At 37.5% G+C, this 22,659-nt stretch overlaps 1 protein-coding gene across 1 annotated transcript in view; it reads left to right on the plus strand.

The window, feature by feature from the left end:
* Positions 1 to 22,659, plus strand: part of LOC103750653 (transmembrane protease serine 11E) — a 50,296-nt gene that overhangs the window by 4,814 nt on the left and 22,823 nt on the right. The window contains exons 2-5 of the mRNA XM_008853819.1: positions 10,190 to 10,314; positions 15,181 to 15,302; positions 18,073 to 18,140; positions 21,896 to 22,059. Of these exons, the coding sequence (XP_008852041.1) occupies positions 10,190 to 10,314; positions 15,181 to 15,302; positions 18,073 to 18,140; positions 21,896 to 22,059 (479 nt within the window). The remainder of the gene's footprint in view (positions 1 to 10,189; positions 10,315 to 15,180; positions 15,303 to 18,072; positions 18,141 to 21,895; positions 22,060 to 22,659) is intronic.

Genomic DNA, 22,659 nt, shown 5'->3' on the forward strand with positions numbered 1-22,659 from the left:
TGCAAGATTAGGTAATTTGCATATGACCACAGAAATAGGTGAATCAGTCAGTATGAGAGATAGAATCTGACCTCCGAGTGCACCTGTGTGTTGTATATAGTTTAGGAGGAGTCAGAGTATTGCTGCTAACTACATGGCCCAGGAACTATTGTTGCTACTAACATCATTTGAACTTGAATGAAAATGTATGGCCCTAAAATTAGCATTATGTATTTTTTATATACATCATGTTGAGTTGAAATATATGTTACAGATTACTGTTTGTGGCAGGAGTTCCATTAATTAGGTAAATTCAATTTTTTGAACAATCATGTGACCATCAACCATCAACCAGACCATCAACAGGGTCTACACATCTTCCAATTACATTCCATTACTAAGGTAACTCTGATAGGGTTTCATAATATACAGGAGTTTGCAGACTGTTTTAGGGATCCTTGTGATGTATTAAAGTATTTAACAGGATAACTATACCTAGAGCACCCACAAGGTCCTATCACATGTTCTATCTGGCACATCTTAATTTTTAAAACTCTATCAGGACCTAGGATTTTTAAAAAAATATTTATTATTTTCTGTGTGTATGAGTGTACTGCCTGAATGGGTGTAAATGCAACCCTGTAGTGCAGTGCCCACGGAGGTCAGAAGAGGGGGTCGGATCCCTTGGAAATGAACTTAAGGACAGTTATTAGCCACCATGTGGGTGCTGGGAATCACACCTGGGTCCTCTGCAAGAGCAGTCAGCGCTCTTAACTGTTGAGCCATCTCTCAAGCCCCAGGACCTAGGATTTTAAAACCAGCTTAGAATATAAGTGTCAAAGTAGTTGGGGATAGAGAGATGGCTTAGTGATTAAAAGTGTTTGCTGCTCTTCCAGAGGGCACAAGTTTGGTTACTAGCACCCACATTAGGTAGCTCACAGTCACCTGTAACTCCTCTTCCAGGGGATCTGATGCCCTCTTCTGGCCTTCAATGGCACCCCCCCACATACACATGGCACACACACACATACACATAAATAAAAATTAATCTTAAAGTATAGTTTTCTCACAGTTTGCTACTTTGATTATTTTAAATGGCCCATGATCTTTTGGCTAATTGCAAATTATGCCAAATTGTCTGTCACTGCAGTCAACAGAAAAACGATACATTTGAAAAATTATATGAAGGTTGATCAGTAAATGTTTAATCTTGCTTATAATGCTGTTAAGCATTCCTGGGTTAAGGTATTGAATTAATTTGGTGAATCTTAGAAGGCACTTAGATTAATTTGTATTTGTTATTGATTTTTTAAAAAATATTTTATTATTTTTATTTTATGTGTATGAATGTGTTGCCTGCATGCATGTGAGTGCACCTGTGTCGTGCAATGCTGTGGACATCAGAAGGGGGATTCAGATTCTCCTGGAACTGGAATTAAGGAGGGTTCCTAGCCACCATGTGGGTGCTGGGAATTGAACCCGGGTCCTCTGCAAGAGCAGTCAGTGCTCTTAACCACTGAGCCATCTCTAAGAAATGAAGAAAATAGGAGCACACAGCACCATTTAGTTGGAGGACAGGAGATGCAGGAATTAGCATGATGTTAAATAGTCACTGAGATATCTAATCTGTTCCTATTAAGACTAAGACATAGGTCACTTGTTTTCTAGTTCAGAGCTACTTCACCTTATCAATTCAAACTCTCACAGTGGGTCTGAAGTAAAAAGTCTAGAGGAAAATTTGGTAGGAACATAGTCAACACTACAGAAAGCTTTTGAGGGTCTGAAGCTCTGTGTTAGCAGTCACAGGAACGTCTCCAGGTTAGGTTTCTCACCCTTTTGTCTGAATATCCCTCCATGACACAGAAGCATGCCTGTTAATTCTTATTTCTTCCACATTTACAGAGGAACAATTTCTGGATTGGATTCTATGACATACTTTATTTAATTTGCTGTTGCAAATTGTGGCTTTTAAGTTGCTCCTTCAGAGCATGCCAATTTATTATCGAACTTGAAAAAGTTTGAGGATGGTAAATAGATTATTGATAGTAAAGCTTGCAATAAATCAATTTATAGTCATGTACTCCTACACTTAACTAGTTAATGATATATAAATTTTATTTATTTTTTATGTGTATGAGTATATTGCCTGCATGTATGTAGGTGCACCTATGCTTTGCAATGCCTGTGGGGGTCAGAAGAGGGCGTCAGATCCTCTGGAACTGGACTTACAGACAATTATTAGTTGCCAGGTGGGTGCTGGGAACAAAACCCAGGTCCTCTGCAGGAGCAGCTAGTGCTCTTAACTGTTCATTTGTCTCTCCAGCCCCTAATGATATATTTAAGAAGAGCCTGGAACAAAGTATTCCCAGTTCTAAACAACCATGGATGCCAACCCCAAATACTTTATTCAGCAAAACTATCTATCAAGGTTGAAGGAGAACAGAGAAATTTCTATGACACAAATAGGCTGAAAGAATTCATGTCATCCAAACCAGCACTACAGAGAATTCTCAAAGCAATACAAAGGACAGAAGAAAGGCATCAATATGCCCAAGAGGCTACAGAAAGAAAATAAAGGTATAACAATGAAAACACAAAATAGGGCCACAAACACAAAGAAATGAAAATGACAGTATTTATAATTTCTGTGTTTCATATATTTGTAATTATAAATTCCTAGAGGTCAGGCAAAGTGTCAACCCAAATGCCAATTTGTGGTAACTTAAGCTGTACCGTATTTGGATGGGAAGTTCATAAAGACTTTGTTGGTAATGCCGTAAAGATCAGAGCCAATCCCTACTGCTGAATTACCACTAGTATTTACATAAAAAGTCACTTAACAAAGCCTGATAATATCATATGAAATCTTCCTAGCATTACTCTAAAGATATTACCTGAGTTTTGTGTTTGGTTGAATATAGAATGGTTGAACTATAGGTTTTATCCAAGTCATAGTTAATAAGTGATAGGGTTTTTTTTGTTGAAATATCTACTAATAACTTACTGCTTTATCAGATAATACTATATTTTAAAGCCTATTTATGGCTCCAATTTCAATAATCTTTTGATATTTTACAATATGATAATACCTTCCAAAGTGATTCAATAATTGTGGAAGTTTGTCAGATACTTAAAAAACTTATCATAGTGCTTTATATCTGATTGATTTTATAGCCCCTTTCCTATCAAATTAATTTTTTTAGACTATTTTTAATGAATAGCTATTGATGTCACCAGTATTGAGGGCCATAGTATGAGTGTTATAAGGCTAAACTTTTGATGCCATGTTAACAGACTATAGTTCATTAAATTACACAGTGTTCTTTTCATGAAAGTCTAAGAAACGTAATGTTGAACAATTGCTTTGCTTTTTCTTTATGGATGCAAGAAAAATATACCAGGTAAGGATTTGCTTTTTTATACATTATTGTGATTTTTATTTAGTTTTGTTTGGGAGCTGTCGACTGGAGAGCTACCTGTTTTGTGGCATAACTCAAGGAAATATCTGTACCTAAATAATTTTTGTAGTATTCCCACTTTATATTTTTACTTAAAATTTTGCTTTTTTCTTCCATTTCCAAATTTAATAAGTAACACACATGTGCATGTATACACAATACTTTGTCACCTTAAATCAGACTGGTACAGTGTAAGAGATAAATAAAAGCATTTGTGATAAGAACAAGGGTAGAGCAATTACCCAATCTATATTAGAATCTGAATTCAATTTCCAGAACTGGAAATAAAAATAATTTTCCTTCATTTGTATTTTTGTAAAAATAAAATGGAGGGGGCTGCAGAGATGGCTTAGCAGTTTAAGAGCACTGTCTACTTTTGCAGAGGACGTGGGTTCGAATCCCAGCATCCACATGGCAGCTGACAACTATCCTTAACTCCAGTTCCAGGGGATCCAGCACCTTATTCTGACCACCATGGGCGTTGCACGGCATGGGTTCACTTACATATATGCAGGCAATCCACTCATACACATAAAATTAAAATAAATAAAAAATAAAAAATTGGAAATAATTGCCCAATAGCTACACGGCCTACTTGCTTTCATTAGAATTTTTTATGAGAATTATTCATAGTTATCATTATAGGGAATGAACACATTGTAATTAAACCCACAAACCAAGCTGTTGCTATTACATCCCTCAGAGATGTGCCATGTATATCAGTAGGTGGGATAAGTTTTTTTGTTTTTACTTATTTTTTGTTGTTTCTATTTTTTATTTTTTTATTTTTTGAGACAGGGTTTTACTGTGTATCCCTAGCTGACTTGGAACTCTCTGTGTAGACTGGACTGACCTCGATCTCACAGGATCCACCTGCCTTTGCATCCCAAGTGCTGGGATTAAAGATGTATGCCACCATGCCTGACAAGTTTTGCAATTTTATTAGTAATTTGCTTGTATTTACTTAAAAATTGACAATAAAATATATTGTCCATTCACACAAATACTTTTTTTCTGTTTCTAGCTTAGACATTTATTCAGTATTGTTCTAGAAGTATAATAAAGAGTGAAAATCAAACTGACCTGACAGTATGCGCTTTCCACAGAGTGAAGTGTAGGTGAAGCCTTTGTGTGGGTAAGATACAGTGCACAGTCCTGTAGCTAAGCCAGTGCTAAACAGACAATGAATACTGAGTAAATGCTTAGTAATGTGTTATGTTTTTAAATTCTTTAATTGAAAATTTTTTATGTGTGAGATTGTGTGGCATATGTGTATGTGTGCACATCTGTGTGCCTGTGGAGGCCAGAAGTCTACATCAGGTAGAGCTGATATCTTCCTCTATTGGTCTCCACCTTAGTTTTTGAGATGGGGTCTCTCATTGAACTTGGAGCTACACTGGCTGGCCATCAAGTTCCCAGGATCCTCCTGTTCCCCCAATTCTCCCCCACAGTGCTGGGATTATAGGTGTTGGAGATCTGATTTAGGTCCTGATTCTTGTAAAGGGAGCACTTTACTCACTGTCGTCTTCACAGACCAATGTGTTATATCTTGAGCACTGATTTAGGAAATTTGTAATTCTATAAGATTTTACTATGTTAATGCATTGTGACATCTTTCCCTTTTTTTGTCTTGATGTTACAACATACCGACCCTTAAATATGTCTTCTTCTTTACATTTTCACTATGTGTACATTGATGACAGTTCTAGCAGATAGAGTGTATTGTTGAAATAGGTTATTTTTTTCTAAGATCTGATTTGTCTTTCCTTGTATGAAATATCTGAAATTATTTCCTGGAACTAAAGAGGACTCCAAGTTTATTGAGAAATATCACAGACCATAAGATGCCAATAGTTTCTCAGCTAAGGTTGGGGTTTTTAAACCCACTTCCCCACTTCTGTGGTGGCATTTTTGTGTGGCTTGAGTTTATATGGGTCTTGCCCATGTTGTCACAATTGCTGTGAGTTCATATGAGTAAACTGTCCAGTTGTCTGGAAAACTGTTTCCTTTTGGTCGTACATCATCTCTGGCTCTTGAGGACACAACTTTGACACGATAGGTCTTTATACAAATATACTAGAACACATGAAATTGGGCAGGGTGCCTTAAGAGAGGCTGCAGGTAATGGAGGGGGTCTAAATATGATCAAAATACATTGTAAGAAATTTGCAAAAATTCAATTAAAAATGAAAAAATAGAACCATAGTATGGTACTGAAAAAAGATTTTTTTGCAACTTAAGTCAATTTTGCTTCAGATCCTTATATGAGCATTTCTTGAGTGTTCTGTAGAAATATAACTAGAGAAATGAGACAAAGGCTTATATCTAAGTAGGCCAAACAAACATGATGTGACAGACTGAAGATACCAACCAGAGAGGAGGATTTTAAAATTGCTTCTTAAATACACAGTCTTTTCTGAGACAAGTAAGAGGTAGGCTCTAAGTTATTCCACATAGGAGGCAGTAGGGAGTCCAAGAGTTCATGAGGGAAGTGTTAGCTCTGGGAAGCAACAAGGGGTTTGAGCAGGCTAAGCCACTGTCCTTAGCACTTTTATAAAGACAACTTACTGGAACAGAAAATGTTTCAGAGACTGGGGAGCTAGAATAGAAAACTACCATCAAGCTATAGGAGAAATGCTAGTAAGAACTGCCAGGACAATTTCGTGGACAGTGGGGCTGGAGACACTACCTTCATTTTGCTACTGTGCCAAGGTTAGAACAGGAAAAGTTCATGACAGCTTCCCAACACAGGGTTGACTTGTAGGCTATTACTTAAACCAGCCATAGGAAGCTATGATTTAGAGACCAGATCTGGTTTGTTAATTGATTTTATATGGTGTTTAAACTAAGAATAGTTTTCATACTTTTAAGTAATTGAAAATAAGTCAGAATTCGGGCATGGTGGTGCACACCTTTAATCCCAGCACTCGGGAGGCAGAGGCAGGTGGATCTCTGTGAGTTCAAGGCCAGCCTGGTCTACAGAGTGAGTTTCAGACCAGCTAGGGCTACAGAGAGACCCTGTGTCAAAAAGACCAAAAAATAAAAAAAAGAAACTAAGTCAGAAGAAATCATAAAAATATTTTGACAAGCAAAAATAATAAGAAATTTAAATATCAGTCTCAAGCAATGAAAACTTACAAGACTATAGTCATGGCTCATTTGGTTCTGAATTGTCTATGATTGCTTTTGTGCTACAGTGACAGAACTGAGTAGCTGCAGCCGAAAGCCTATGGCCTGGAAAACCTAAAAGAGCTGTTACTTAGCCCTACACACAAAAGTTGCCTCGTGCTTAAGAAGCTGATGATAATTCTTTGGGATCACTAAATTATAAACATCATGAACATATTTGTTAAGACAGCTGAGCTGCACTGAACTGCTGAAATATGGGAACTGACAATGTCAGCAGTACTTAAGAAGAATGAACAAGAAATTTGGGAACAAGTGTTGTTCAGAACACAGAGGTGATATGCTCTTCAGGGCCTTGTTCTGACCAGCTCTTCTTGGAAGTGTTACACCCTTCCTTAAATTTTCACTGCTTGCCAAGAGGGCTGTTTGCAGTTCTGTCTTTGACTCCCCCTTATTTATCGTAGTTGTTGCTTTTGTTTTTTAGTACCACTCTAAAAATGACACATTAAGAAATGATATTGAACATGGGCCAGGTGTGATAACACATGCTTTTAATCACAGCACAGGCAGAGGTAGGCTCATCTCTGTGACCTTGAGGCCAATCTGGTCTACATAGTGAGTTCCAGGCCAACTGGGGCTACAGGGAGACTTTGTCTCAAAACAAACCAAAACCAACCAACTAACCAACCAATCAAACAAACAAACAAAAAATAAAAGAAAGAAAAATGGTATTGATAATAAAATTCAGAACATATTACTTGTCTTCTAGCACTTTACGGCCAGTAACATGTACCTATATTTTAATTTCTATATTCATTCAACTTGTCACCAATTTTACATGTTCCCAAATTAAAATAAAAATTAGAAAGCAATTTGGCAATTTGATGCCATTGAAGGAATTACAATTTAATGTATGTCTGAGGGTGAGTATAGCTAAGTTTCAAAGTGGGGAAGTCATGTTTGGGCAAGTATTTATGTACTTAAGGGGGCTACTTATAGAAGCACCCATTGAGATGTAAAATAGGTCTATTCCTTCATTTTATTTATGACTCTATGAGCACTTTCTAACCATATCTACTTTGGAGTAGTTTAGTATTGAATAACTGACTGAGGAAAAATGGTAACTAAGAAATAATAAATTATACTTCAATAAAAGTAAGATTTTAAAAAAAAGAAAGAGTTAAGAGATAATATAAGGAAGGCATAATATTTTAAATTGAAAATGTCTTCGTAATGTGGGCATTACCATTATTATTTTTATAATTAAAATAATTATGTTAATCATTCCTATTCCTAATAGTTGTATAATGATACTTTTTTCACTTGGGTGCTCAAAATACTAACATGACTTAAGCATTTTTGCCTTTACATAGCTCATTGGGTTAGGAGTGAGGAATCATAATCATTGTTTTTATACAGAGAAAACATGGGAGAGTACCAAATCTACTGGGGTATGACTACATAATAAATACGTTTGGTAGCAGTGCTCAGCAGCATGCTCTCATAATTGTTCAAGCTGTTTTGACTACATTCTCTTTTTTGTGCTTGTCCCATGGTATCCCTTCCGCCTCCTAACATCAAAGAAAGCATGCCATTAAAATAACTGTTGAAGGTGGGAGTCAGGAAAGGGTAGGCAGAGTAGATCCTTGATACGGATCCTTGAACTGCACAAAACACATATCTAATCTTCCTCAGTCATTTTTTTTTCATTTCTTTTTAAGCTCTCTCTATCCTTCTTTATCTCTCACCCATTCAATTAAAAAGTTCATTTATTATTTAAAAAGTCCACCATAAAACCAAAATATACATAGATTAAAATGAAAATTTCATTTCTTATTTCATTTATTACTGTTAATGATTCAGCACCTCCTATATTTTTGTTATGCACATACTATATAGGTTAATTATTTTAGAAATTAGAATGTAAAGTATATTATTCATACTCATATTTATATTTTCTGGTTAAATATATCATTGAGCACTTTCATGTTAATACATGTAGATTTTCCCTTATCAGTTTCATGACTGCATTGCTCATTTTTATATGTGAATTAAAAGTCATTGTCAAACAAACACAACTTGTATTTCACAACTTAACAAAGTGATCATGTACTTCTGATAGTTTTATCCTGTTTTCTTTACGCATAAATTCATATTCTTCTTCTGGCATGCATGGACATTTGCTAAGAATCCTTCCTTCCCCATATGAACCCCGAAGTCTTCTTACATCTGCTATATGCATCTCCTTTCTTCTGCAACAGATGAATAGCAAGCATTCAGAGGCAGAAGGGGCAGGCATCAGTTTGGGGAACTTCTTAGGCACAACCATGCATGGAAGAACAAACTCCTCTTGGAGAAGTATTTTTATATGGTAGTAAGTGCCATTCTAGGAACAGGTGTTTGGAATTCTACTCAAGGGAGAACGGGAGATCATAGAGGTTGGGGAGAGGAAGATGAAGTTTCCCTGGCTACCATCCCATGAGAAAATGACAGCAACAAGGGAAGAGAAGAGTCCCTAGGGGCCTACCCACTACAGCCCAGTACCTTCAGCCAGGGTAGAATCCTGTAGAGATGGTGACACCAGTGTTCCCTATGCAGTGTCCAGGCATACGGAAGTAATGATGGTGTGGCAGGACCAACGTGGTAACATTTCCTGGTGCTGCTGTATCAGAAGATGAGTGCTCTTGATTTACATAAGTGAAAGCTATTTATTGCAAAGTGCTTATAAGAAGTTTCCCTAGCCCATTTGGGGGTGTTTTTAGACAGAAGGGGTGTCCTGTGCCTTATTGACAGGTGGAGAGACTTAGCCCAGCATTTAAATGATCTGAGTCTGAATTCAAGCTGGCAATGAAAGAGCTGGAATTACAATCCTCTTTATTGTGATTAAATACCAAGCACCCCTCCACAAGTACCTCACGTTTCCCTCCATCTCTCATGTCCTGGACAAGTAGCACTCTACAAAGAGAGAAGTGTATTTTATTGAATGCCTGGGCATGAGAAAGAGCTAAACCCTTTTAAGTAACAGCATCAGAGTCAAACTCCTTTACCAGCACTGACTTTATTTTCTCTAGTTTCTGAGTTTGCTACCAACTTTTAAAACCTAAGGGAACAGGAACTTTACTAATAAAACAAAAAAACAGGCTTATCATGATGTGTTAGTAACATGCTTTGAGGTGCTGCAGAATACGTGGGAAGGCTAAAGTAATGCCGTGCAGAAAGTTTTTAGTAGCACCAAAGCTTAAGAAATGAATATTAACTCAAAGCCTCAGGTTCTTAGAGGCCTTTGAGAATCCCTTCTATATGTATCCTCAAAGTTTGGTTTGGAATTAAATAAGAAAACCAGAAGGCAAGTAATAGCTAACTCTAAAGCCTCACGTGCAGGCAGGGCACAACCATAGCTACTTTACATATAGTACACTTATTTAATCCTTCCATGAGATAGGAACTGTGTTATAAAATAAGACAAAGAGGAATCAAATTATTTGCCCAAACTCAGGTAGTCAGAGCCAGTATTAGTTTCAGAAGCTGCGACTCAAGATGGTACCCTATAATCTGAATGCCCTATATTCCTAATTTACCTAAAATACTGTACAATTTTCATATAATCTGTTTACTTTCCTCCTCAGGCCACCTGTGGTGAGGGCCAGGAAGAGAACCTGTGTGGAGCCCTGGGTTATTGGCCTCATCTCCTTTTTATCCCTGATTGCCCTGGCAGTGTGCATTGGACTGACTGTTCACTATGTGAGATACAGTACGTATGAGTTGCCCTGGCATCACGTGACTTAAGGACACACGTTTCCTCATGGACCTTCCTGTTTTGCCTGGCTTCAGCCTTGTTTCTTGATCACTATGACTCATTTGCATTGTTCAGAAAGAACCCCTGGCCTGGCCTGCTTTGTCTTTCATTCTAATCTCCACAGACCAAGGAAGATTCATCCTTCTCTCTTTGACGCAAAAGTGTTTCCTGATAGGAACAGAATGCTAGTTCTCACAATAACTGATAAGTGATAATGTGTTCAAATAGGGAAAGACAGGTTAGGGTTACTAGAATCCAGTGTTTTAAGTTGTTTGTGATCACAGGACAATCACCTTGATTTAAAATTCTCAATTCATCCAAAACCTTGACATCTCCCAAATGAATCACACAATGAAATAACATGGAAGGCTAAGCTCTATTCTGCACTTAGTAGTTTGGAAAAGTGTCCATGGTGGTATATTGGTATATTACTGAATAAGTGTCTATATCTGTTATTCAAAATCTCGTCTTGGGATGGAAGTGATTAAAGAGGACAGAGTCTGCTGAGAAAGTTAATTATGAGGAGGTTCGCTCTGGTTATCAGGTATCTCACTGCCAGATGAACTGTTAGTTGCTGTATTATTAGGAAGATCCCCAGGGTACCTCAGAGCTATTCTTCTAGGGTGTAACAGCACATCTGAAGGTTCACTTTACTGTGCCTTGGGTTTTAATTAGTTGACTCAACTATGACCTCTTAGTTTAATATCTCCCTGTGTGACTAAATTATGCTTTGATGTTAAAGGCCCTAAAATCATAGAAGCTAATCACTTGATTCTAATTTAATTGGCAATTTGATGAAGGTGCCTTCCTGTAGAGAGGACGAGTAATCTGTAATCTGGTTATCTTCCTTCACTATCCACAAAGTACAAGCTCAGTTTCCAAAACAAGGTGGATAGATCACTTTCAGGTAGTTTAAATATATATATATGAAACAGAGGGAATTTTCGTGGTGGAAACTACACGTATTCATATGCTTAAAATTGAGGTGTCTTTATTTTGAGAGTAGAGGTTTCTACGAAGCCTACTTTTAATTTAAAGAGTTGCTAAAATGGCATTACAACTATACAGATCTGCTATGAATACAGTGAGCCTCGTTATATTCTAAGCATGGTTATTTATCTCCATACACATGTAAGACTATGGTTTATTCATTTTGATGTTTCCAGAAATTTTCAGAAGTTTAAAATATATTAGATGCATTTAAAATGTTTATTCAATACTGAATGATTAAAAGCAAATGAATCATACCTCTTAGGCTTTTCTGATTTCACAAAAAAATTCCTACTAATGCTAGGGCCTTGATTATTTTTGCGAGAGAAACACTTCTTTCTGCCTCTTCTCTGCCTCCTCACAAGTCAAGGTTAATATGTATTATTCATATGCATACAATGAAAATCTGGCCATGTTTTCCAGAACTTCTTCCTATATCATAATGTTTATGTGATCAGTTCAGAAACACAGAGCGCATGACTTGCACTGCCCACACAGCACACCTGAATAAACAGTGATTCTTGTCTGTTACTGTCTTCCATGTGACGTGCCATCTGGGAGTGGAAGCTATTAACAAAATAGTTAACATGAGCACTCAGGAGCTCGCATGCCAAACTAAACGAATTTGTTACAGAAGCGAGATCAAAGTGGATATATTTGGAAAACAGCACTCTGAGCCTCACATTACAAAGTCTAGCTTAGAACTGTGTGTGTAGTTTGTGTCTAGCACGTTTGGGGTTCCATTTACACTCTTCTGTACTTTGGATGTCAAATGATGAATCTAACAAGCAACATTACTGTCAGCTGTGGACTCACAAAGCTGTTAGAAAATTACCCACAAACTTAGGTTCATTCACACTTTTCTTATTTTTAATAGTCTTGATATTTTTCATAACTGGAGATAGCATGTAATTCTATCTATTACATGCTACATGAAGGTTTTTTTTTTTTTTTTTTTTGTCTTTTGAGACAGGGTCTCCCTGTAGCCCCAACTGACCTGGAACTGCTATGTAGACCAGACTGGCCTTGAACTCACAGAGATCTGCCTGCCTCTGCCTCCCCAGTGCTGGGATTAAAGGCATGTGCCATCACACCTGGCATGAGATATGTTTAATACTTAATGAATGGCCTGTTTAAATCTATAGAGCAAAGTATTTAGCGTAGATAAGTTGTTCCTGTGGCTGATCTATATGAAAATGCTGATATCTGACCATGTTTTTCATACGTAAAAGACAATTTCAGATGATTCACTCTATAATTCAAAAGAGCCATGCTTAAGAGTATAAAAGGGAACCAGGTGGTGCACCTCTTTAACCCCAGCACTTAGGAGGCAGAGGTAGGCTGAATTCTGTAAGATCAGGCTAACCTGATTTACATAGTGATTTCCAGACCAGCTGGAGCTACAGAGAGAAGTTTTCTATTTAATATGTGGTCAAGTACCAGCTACATCAATAGCAGCTTGGAGCATTTAGAAATACAAAATCTTGGGTCTAATTTTGATGGGTTCCGCAGGTGGCCCATTAAACACTATAGTTTGAGAAGCATGATTGCAAACCAATGAATGCAGCTACACAGAAAGTACAGTTAACGACCATGAGACAGAAGTTTAAAATGCAACATAGGGCTGGGGAGATGGTTTGCTGGGTAAGAGTACTTTCTGTGCAAGTATGAGGACCTGAGTTTAAATGCAGAGCACCCACAAAAAAGTCAGGTATGGCCCATGTTCCTATAACCCAATGCTTGGGTGCTGATACAGGCTGGCCAGCAGCCTAGTAGGAAAAGAGCTTCAGGTTCAGGGAGAACCCTGTCTCAAGGGAATAAGGTGGGGAAAGATAGAGGAAGACACTTCCATCCTCCTCTGCACTCTACATGTGTCTACAGCCAGACAGACATACGCATGCACACAATAAAATAAAAGAAAATGCAAAATAGAATAGCAGTAGTTTATAAAGTCAGTTAAGCTACTTATCACTATTTCAATAAATTGAAAACCTTACTTGTGAGTATGTATACTTCCAGAGACCTGCCTGCATTTCATGTCACCTTGGTTATGGAGGGCTAGGTCATTTAGGGCAAGGTTGTAGGAAAGGACGGAGAGAAAACAAAACTTCCCTTGTCCCTCCCTTAAGTTGAGAATGCACAGCAGACACTGAAGTTCCAGTGTCTCTGTCTATAGCTCTCCTTCATAAGTCATTATTTGCTGCCCACCTACTATTTTTTCTGTCCTATCAAATCCTCTGGATGGTCAGGGTGTTCTTTTTATGTTTACCAGGGTTTTTGAATTTTATATTGAAAATTTCAAAGCTTCAGGAGCTAATAAGAAGACTCAGTGGGTAAAGGAACTGTATGCATAGGCCTTGCCATCTAAGTTTGACCCCTGAAACCATGTAAAGGTGGAAGGAGGGAACAGACTCCACAAAGTTGTCCTCTGACCTCCATACACATAACATGGGATGAGTGCCCACACACATACACCCTGCACATGACAAAGAATAGAAAGCTTTTTCTTTAGTGCCATAGTTTCAATGAGTGGCTATCTTTAGTTTCGTTTTGCTTTTTTTTTCTACTCTAAGAGGCTATATGTCAAAGATGCCTGTGCTTTGGGATGAGGCCTTGCCTTGAAATTCAGTCCTTTCTTTTCTGGCGAAGCCACATTAATTTTGGCCAGTTATTTATACTTTTGGGACTAGAAATATGCCTAAATATAGATAACACTGCTCTTTTTTTGAGACAGAATCCCATGATGTAGCCCTGGCTGCCTGTCTTATAGAGGTTTTCCACCTGCCTCTGCCTCCTGAATGCTGGGATTAAAGGCATGGGTAACCATTCCTGGCCAGCACTGCCTTCTAACAGGGTAATTATAAGTTAAATGAGTTTATGACTATGCCTGAGATTCTGGTGCTCCCTTTTCTCTGGGGGTTAAGGGAAGAATGAGAAGGAATGGAGAAGAGGAAAGAGATTGAGATGGGGTGAGGCACAGTCCATTTTCAACTGTCTTAAGTCACTGTTGTTTTTGTAACGCTTGACACATTGTCCCTCACAGAAATGTGGTAGGCTTCATTTTCATTGAGTAAAGACATGAGTCTCTGAGGGCTCTGTGCCTCCTTTGTGTATAGGTAGGGAGAGGAACCTATGCTACGTTAATGCTCAGTAGGTCAAAAATGAAGGTTGTGCAATCGGAAGCAGAAAGTTGCTGTAGTGGCTAAGGAACAGAAAGGACAGTCCTTAAACCTGCTGGGGGAAAAATGAATGTGGTGGCCTAAAAGCCCAATGAAACTGTATCGTCCATGGAATGTTATACCAGGTGGTAGTTCTAGCTCCCTACACCCCTGTTTACTGAATTCCTACTCTCATTTCCATTTCCAAACAAAATATATATTTTTTCACACTAGAATTCTGATGGCCAGACTTGAGTAGCTTACTGAACTGGGGAGGGGATTCACTTCTAGAATATAAAAATTCAACACTGGAAAGCTTCTGAATTCAACCTGATTTGTAGACTCAAATGACAGGACTGGCTGTCTTTTGTGCTCACTGGGTCATGGATAACATATGAGTAATCAGCCCACAGCGCCTTTGTCGGATGCACACAAGACTCCAAGAGCACCAGGCATTTATCACAGCTTTACACTCACAGTCATAGGATGGTGAATGTTGTTCCCTATTCTGAGATCACTCTGAATTCAGCCTGGAGCAGGATGATGGAGCTGATGACCAGGGGTAGGAGCATTCCTTCCTGTCTTAGTCTTTCTAGTATTCACCAAATGGAGTAATGATGCTTTATACACATCTGATAAAGATTATGATAGGTTTTTGCCGCTTTCCTTGTAGATCAAAGGAGAACTTACAATTACTACACCACATTGCCATTCACAAGTGACAAGCTATATTCTGAGTTTGGAAAAGAAGCTTCTAAAAATTTCACAGAAATGAGTCAGAGAATTGAATCAATGGTAAGTAGCTTCTCTATGTTTACAGCATCGGATGTAACCTAGCATCTAAAATATCCATTCAGTTGATCCCTGCACATCTTTGAAAAATGATAGGAGGTCATACCTAAGGAATATGAAATAGAACTCACACTCACAATCCATGACTTAGACAAAAATGCCAGCAAGGTCAAACCAAGTGGCATCTAGCTAGTCATGAATGTCCCTTTACTCACCTTGTTTTCAACTGTGTACCATTCTTGATCAGTACAGTCTCGAAACTCTGGGAATGTGAGGCTGGCCTCAAATAAAGTTTTTGTATGCTACACAGGCATCCTAATGAAGAGGCTCTGAGCTAAATATTGTAGAAGTTAAAACCATTCAGACATGTATATAAATGTTGTGCTTGCTTGTAAAAATATCTAATCTATGATATTTTGGTATGTAAGGCTATGGAATCCATGAATACTTATCTCCGTCCTTAAGACATCAGTATTCATCCTAAGGAATGAATCCAATAGTTAAGCAAATAGAAAATTGGCATTGTGAACCAAAAGAGCAAGGGTCTGAGTGATGAATTCTCAGGACCATTATATTACCTAAGCAACAATATGGACTTTTCCTGGTTTGTGAGGTAATTTATGGTATGGTATGATGGGAAGAAAAGTGAACAAGTTCCAGTACCATCTACCAGTCAGTGATGTGTTGTTTGGCTGATTACTTTATCATTCTGTACAAATTTCCTTATATGTAAAGTAAGGTGTTAGATTATATAATTTTCAAATTGTCTTCGAATTCAATATTCTGAATTGGAGCTGAATGGAAATAAGCTATATCAGTCTGTTTTTCTTTGCTGTAGTGAAATACCTGAGATAGCTTATTTGATAAAGAAAAGAGGTTTATTTTGGCCGACAGTTTGAAAAGTTCTAGGGCAAAGTGTTGCATATGGTGAAATCCATCTTGCTAGCAAAGTCTCAAAGTGGCCTAGTGTGTCACCTGATAGACCAGGGAGCACACGTGTGTATTCCTGTCTCTTTCGCTCCCTCCCTCTTCTTTGTAGCCACCAGGATTGGACCTTGTGACTCCACCCTAATAACTATATCTAATATGAATCATCTCCCAAATGCTCCACCTTTAAGCACCATAGTTGGATGAAATTTTCACTCTTTCAGTGTCTCACAATGGGGATTAAAGTGCAATGCATGAACCCTGGGAGGCATTTAGACCATATCTAAACCGTAGCCTGACTGGAACCTTTCCCAGAAACTGTAAATTAGCTTGCTGAGGAGGAAGTCAAATCTTGGTTATACATGTACTTGCAAGCAGTAGATGAGGGAAATATATAAAGAAACTTTTCTCTAAGGCATGTAAAATACGAAAAGGAAATGGAACTCAAAAAAATCAAGATGATACTATTTCCTTTGTTTATTGTGCCATCTACCAGAAATAATTTTCTAAGGTCCAGATTGATTTAAATAAAAAGGATTTCAATTGCATTAAAAATGAACTTTTCTGTATGAAACTGTGTATTTTAATCATGAAATGGAGATCTTTTTTAAAGGTTAAAACCTCATTTAATTTTATGTCTTATAGGGTTTATACTGAGTACAATATTGTATAACTGTAATAATTCAACTGTAAACCTAAAAATTTATAGCCAATTTTGAAAGAGATGCATCTTAGCTCAGGAAATTGTTATTGAATATATCAATGCTGTTGTAATGAAATGCTCCTTATAAGTATGTGGTTAATAAATAAATAATTTAAAAAGACCAAAAAGATAAATAAATAAATAAATAAATAAAGAGGAATATAGATAACTCTTTAATACCTCCAAAATCAGTATTAACTTTGAAAGTATTTAACATAAATAAATCCTTAAGTAATATCTTCCAAAGAAATCACTATTAAGAAGATGCTTTTGTTCTATGTTGGTTTGTCTTATAATTGTAGTATCAGTTCTGGGTACAAAGACTCAGGAATTAATGAAATGTAGGAAAAAGGGAAAGGTTTGTTACTTCTAGTGATCAACAGTGTGTAGCCACTGTTTCTAGATAATACCCATGTGCTGAAAATAAGAAATAATTGAAATCTTTACTTATCCAAACCCCTAATAAAAATTTTCGTTTGAATTATTTATAGTAGTAAAAAGTATCTTCATGAAATAATTCTCACATCTTGTTAGGAAACAGCATTGCTGTCATTGTTGAGTGCTCCAGTTCCTGGGTCTTTCTCAGAGGGTTCCCAGTGCTGAGTTGGGTACTCTGTGCCAGACAGCTTGGCAACTTTCTCACATGATGTCGCCACACTCATTTCTACAACCAACTGTAACTTGGGGGAAATTATTTCATTCCTTCTCTGAAACCATGAACCCAGACATACCTTTCCTCTCTTAAGTCTTTTGCTCAAGTATTTCATCATAGTTACAAAAAAATCTGAAAAATAAAAATAAACGCTCAATTTTCTTTGCTTATCTGCAGTAAAAGCTATTATGTCAGGTGAGACGCTGAACTCTTAAGTTTTCAGGAAACAGCCTGCTCATTGTCTTTGGTGCCTTTCTGAGTACTACACAGAGGTCCCCACTGGATCAGTGTAATGCTTGTTCTGAATACAGACGTCAGCTCCAATTACTGTGAAGGGATTGATTCTTCAACTTCGGAACATTGTGAAGTGTTGGTCAATGTTGTTTGTTTGTTTGTTTTGTCTTGTGTTATAATTTTCCCTAGAGAATTGAATTAACTTGCAGAATTTCAGAAATTGCTATTGCTGACATATTTTAAATCTTTCTGAACAGGTGAAAAATGCATTTTATAAATCTCCTTTAAGGGGACAACTTGTCAAGTCTCACATTATCAAGTTCAGGTATGTAGGCCTAAAATGCTGACTTCTGAATTTAACTCAAAGCTGAAATTTCTAGCCTGGTCAACAATAAACACATTTCAAAGTACTAATGATGGACATAATTCAGTATAATTAACAGTTATTAAATTTCTTTATTCACCACCTGCTTTGTGAAAGTCGTGGCTTCAGTGTGCTTTATTCATTCTCTAATTTGAAAATGAGCGTTTGCAAAGCATTTCTGTAGGACAGAAGTACAATTGGTGGTGATACTATAAAATTATTCTGCTTTTAAAAAAATAACCAAAACAGGGACTAGTTGAATAGCAAGTCATGAACTGTGTAAAATGAGAGTTTTATGTCTTCATGTCTTGGATCTCCTTCTCAATTGTTCTTATTTTCTTCTATTCTCTCTCTATGTATTTAATTTTATTTATTAAGTTTTGTGCATTTCATATAATAGCCCTTAATCACATTTAGACCCCCCTTAATCACATTTAGACCCCCCTTTACCATCCCCCAAGCCCTCCTCACTGGATTTCATGCATTCTGTCAATATGTGTTAAGTCTTATCTGGTCAAGGATTTGTACCCAGATGTACCTTGATGCAAGTTCATCCACTGGAGTATAGTCAGCTTATCTGGAATCTCTCCCTTAAAGAAAATCTACTCTCCCTCACCCTGCAGTAATCAGTTGCCAATAGCTCCTCAGGTGGTTGGAGCCCGCTGCCCATTTCCCCAGTTCCATGCTGAGTTTTTGTCTGATAAAAACTGGGTCTTTTGTATGCTGATATCATTGTTGCAAGTTCATATGAACAAGTTACTAGAGGCCTGAAAACGTCTTTGTTCATGCACCAACCCTGGCTCTTACACACTCTTTCTGCCCCCTCCTCTGCAATGATCCCTGAGCCATGGGTGGGTGAGGTTCAGTAGATGAGTCCTATCCAAGGACATACACTCTGCAGTCTCTTATTCTCTAAAACTTAGCCAGTTGTAGCCTTCTGTGTGCATCTCAGTCTGCTATATGAGGAAGCTTCACTGGTGAAAGCTGAGGATATTAATATTCTCTCTACTCCCCATTCCACTATGTTCCATGAGCCTTAGGTGTCAAGGTTCCACTGGAGATGTGTCACTTAGGGCTGTTCATCTCTCAGATACTTATTCTCTGTGTGTGACCAGTTGTGAAACTCTGTAATAGCCTCCATCTGTTGCAAAAGGATTTTTTTTTGATGAGTGGTATATGGTATACTTGTCTATAAATATAAGGATCCATATTTAGCATAAATTAAGAAATTTCATTTATCTAGAGATTTGACAGAGATAGGGTTTCCTCTAGGATCTATGACCTCTCCAGCCATGTGTATTTGGCTATATTTCTATTCTACATTTTTTATTTATTTTTATTTTGTGTATGAGAGTTTTGCCTGCACGTATGTAAGTGCACCATGTGCATGTAATGCCCTTGGAGGTCAGAAGAGGGTATCAGATAGAGTTATAGAGAGCTATTCGCTACCATGTGAGTGCTTGGAACTGAATCTGTTTCCTCTGGAAGAACAGCCAGTGTTTTTAACTGATGAACCATCTCCCCAGTCCCCTAGTCTATATTTTTATGCTTCATCTATTTAGCTAAGGAAATCTCAAGATGTTAATCAATTATTACTAAATAGACGAATTTAAAACATATTTTTTACTGTTATTTTATTTTTGGACATGGTCTTATTATGTAGCCAAGGCCTGACTGAGATTCTCAATTCTACTGCCTTGGTCTCTTGAGTGCTGAACACACATTTTATGTTAAATAATACATACGGCTTTTAAAGCATATATTAGTAATACACAGTTTTATTTTTCAAAAATAGGGTAAGAACTGTTTGGAGTGTTATTCCAAGGACAGACACTGAATTACTCCCAGTCTATGACCTAGCATTGACTTAGTCTATGATTGAGGCACTTCTTGGATCACTTTGTCCTGGAAAGAATATGCTGTGTTTGAGATTGTGTTTGAGATAGTATTTGAGATAGTGTTCTTGTTGGATATGCACCTACTTCTCTTTATATTTCTTCTATTTCAAAGCAACATGCCTACCTACATGGCTTCATTTGTTATTGGAATCCAAGTTCTTTTGATTTCTAAAACTATATGCCTGTCCATGTACATCTTCATAGGAAGTTGCACAGGGATCCCTTAACACATGAAGAACTTAATCACACCACTGGGAAACCAGAAGTCACCACACATGCCTTCTTACCTGCTCCCTCAGAGTTCATAAATACCCAAATTCTGCCGATGGTATTTCCAGTTATGTCCCGCTTTGTCCATCGCTTCATCTCCTGCTACTCATTGTTCTTTAATTATCCTTCTGTGCTGTAACGTAAGAAGTGCAAGTGTAGGGGAAGCATGAAATCATTTTGATATCTGTGAGGTAAGATACGAGCAGACCCTAGGAGCCTGCAAAATGAGTCTGATTTGATGGAGGGAAAGGAGACGGACCTGATGATATAAATTTGCTAAGCTTTAAGATCCAAAACACAGCATTATGTAAAAAAGAAAACAAAAGACTCTGTGCAATCATTCCATTCACAAAAAATCATAACTGTAACAATTTTTCTGAACTTCATTTTAATGACTACATTAATATATTTTGTTCTTAATTAACTGTATAGTATTTCACTAAAGGAGCTGTTAGTGTTGATTTAGACAATGCCCAAGTGACAGACTCTTGGGTTGTTTTGGCTTCAGAAAAAGGTCACAATGAATACATTAATATGTATGACCTTGAACACATTAATTTCTGAAAGTGACAAATGATGCCATGTCAGAGAGGATGGACGTTCAAATATATCATAGATAAATAAAAGTGGCTTCTGAAAACAAGATTGTCATGTGTATTCCAATCTATAGCATCTGAAAGTAAGGGTTGGTGCAGTATACAGTGAGGAATAAGGATTTGAGAGAACTGACTATGAGAAGGTGGGATAAAATCAGTCATGGTGGTACAGGCCTGTAATCCCATCACAGCTCAGGAGAAGAGGCAGGAGAATTGTGAATTGAATGCTAGACTGGACTACATAGTAAGACATTATCTCAAAGGAATGAGATAAATGGAAGAAGAAGGGATGGAGAAAGGGAAGAGAGAAAGGGAAGAAAATCAAAGGAAGGGGTAAGTAGCTGGAAGGATTATGCTGTTATGAGCTCATATAAATAGGATTAAGGCAAATTAATCTTTTATCTTAAAAATAAAATCATATGAAGCTATATAATTTGATGACTTTTTCTAAGTCTTAGGATTTGAACTGCTTTAGCACAACATGAAGGTGGCTTAGGAGCAGTAGGTGGATTCATCCTAAGAATTAAACCTGAAAATCCAAAACACAGTTGACTTCATGTTTGCCACACATTCTATTTGATAATTTTGAATGATTTGAGAAAGTAAGCACTGCTTTGTATTAATGAATGCACTTAACTAGATCATTTGGTGGGAAGGGATATCATGGGCATATTACCTTGCTGTCATGGAGGCTGAGTTGTGGGTTCTGTACATGGTAAACAATATGAGAGTAGAAGGAAAGGTTTGCGTGTGTGTGTGTATGTGTCTCTATGTGTGTCTGTGTGTGTGTCTCTGTGTGTGTCTGTGTGTGTGTCTCTGTGTTATATTTCAAATGAATGATAAAAACAGCCAGGTAGTGACATTACCATACATCAAACTTCCTCCCTCCATCCCTGCCTCACTGCCCCCTCCCTTCTCCTTCCCTTCTTTCCTTCACTTGTTTGGACTGCAGTAAAGAGGATGATGGAGTGTTGGCTCACATGCTGCTGATTTTTCGAATTCCCTCTACTGAGGATCCTGAAACTGTACATAAAATAATTGAACATGTTCTACGTGAAAAGCTGAAAAGTATTGCAGGACCTCCTGAAATGGATCCAGAATCAGTTGAAATTAAAAGTAAGTTGATTTCTCTTCTTTCCCTTACATACAACAATTCCACATTAGATTTGGACACTCTTTTAAACATTCTTAAAGATTAAAAAAATTAAAAATTACTTCCTTGGTTGTCTCCTTTGATGTACAGACGCTTTTTAGTTTAATAAGGTCCCATTTGTTAATTCTTGCCCTTGTTTCCTGGTGCCTCTCACTCTGTTGTATGAGGAAACTTTGCTGGTGAGAGTTAAGGGATGTATTAGCATTCTCTCTAACCCTGTTCTGCTATCTTTCATGAGCCTTAGGTGTCCAGGTTCCACTGTAGCTGTGTCACTTAGAGCTGAGCATCTCTCAGACATATATTCCCTGCGTGTGACCAGTTGTGGAACTCTGTAATAGCCCCCATCTATTGAGAAAGAAGCTTCTTTGATGAACGGTGTACAGTATACTCGTCTATAAATACAGGGATATATATTAAGCATACAGTAAGAAATTTCATTTGCCTAGACATATGACAGAGATAGGGTTTTCTCTAGGACCTATGACTTCTCCAGCCATGTGTATTTGACTATGTTTACCACCCATGAGTTCCCTCCCACTGAGAAGGCTTTAAGTCCAATTAGG

The sequence above is a fragment of the Nannospalax galili genome, unplaced genomic scaffold (assembly GCF_000622305.1).
Source record: "Nannospalax galili isolate Female #2095 unplaced genomic scaffold, S.galili_v1.0 scaffold547, whole genome shotgun sequence".
NCBI lineage: Eukaryota > Metazoa > Chordata > Mammalia > Rodentia > Spalacidae > Nannospalax > Nannospalax galili.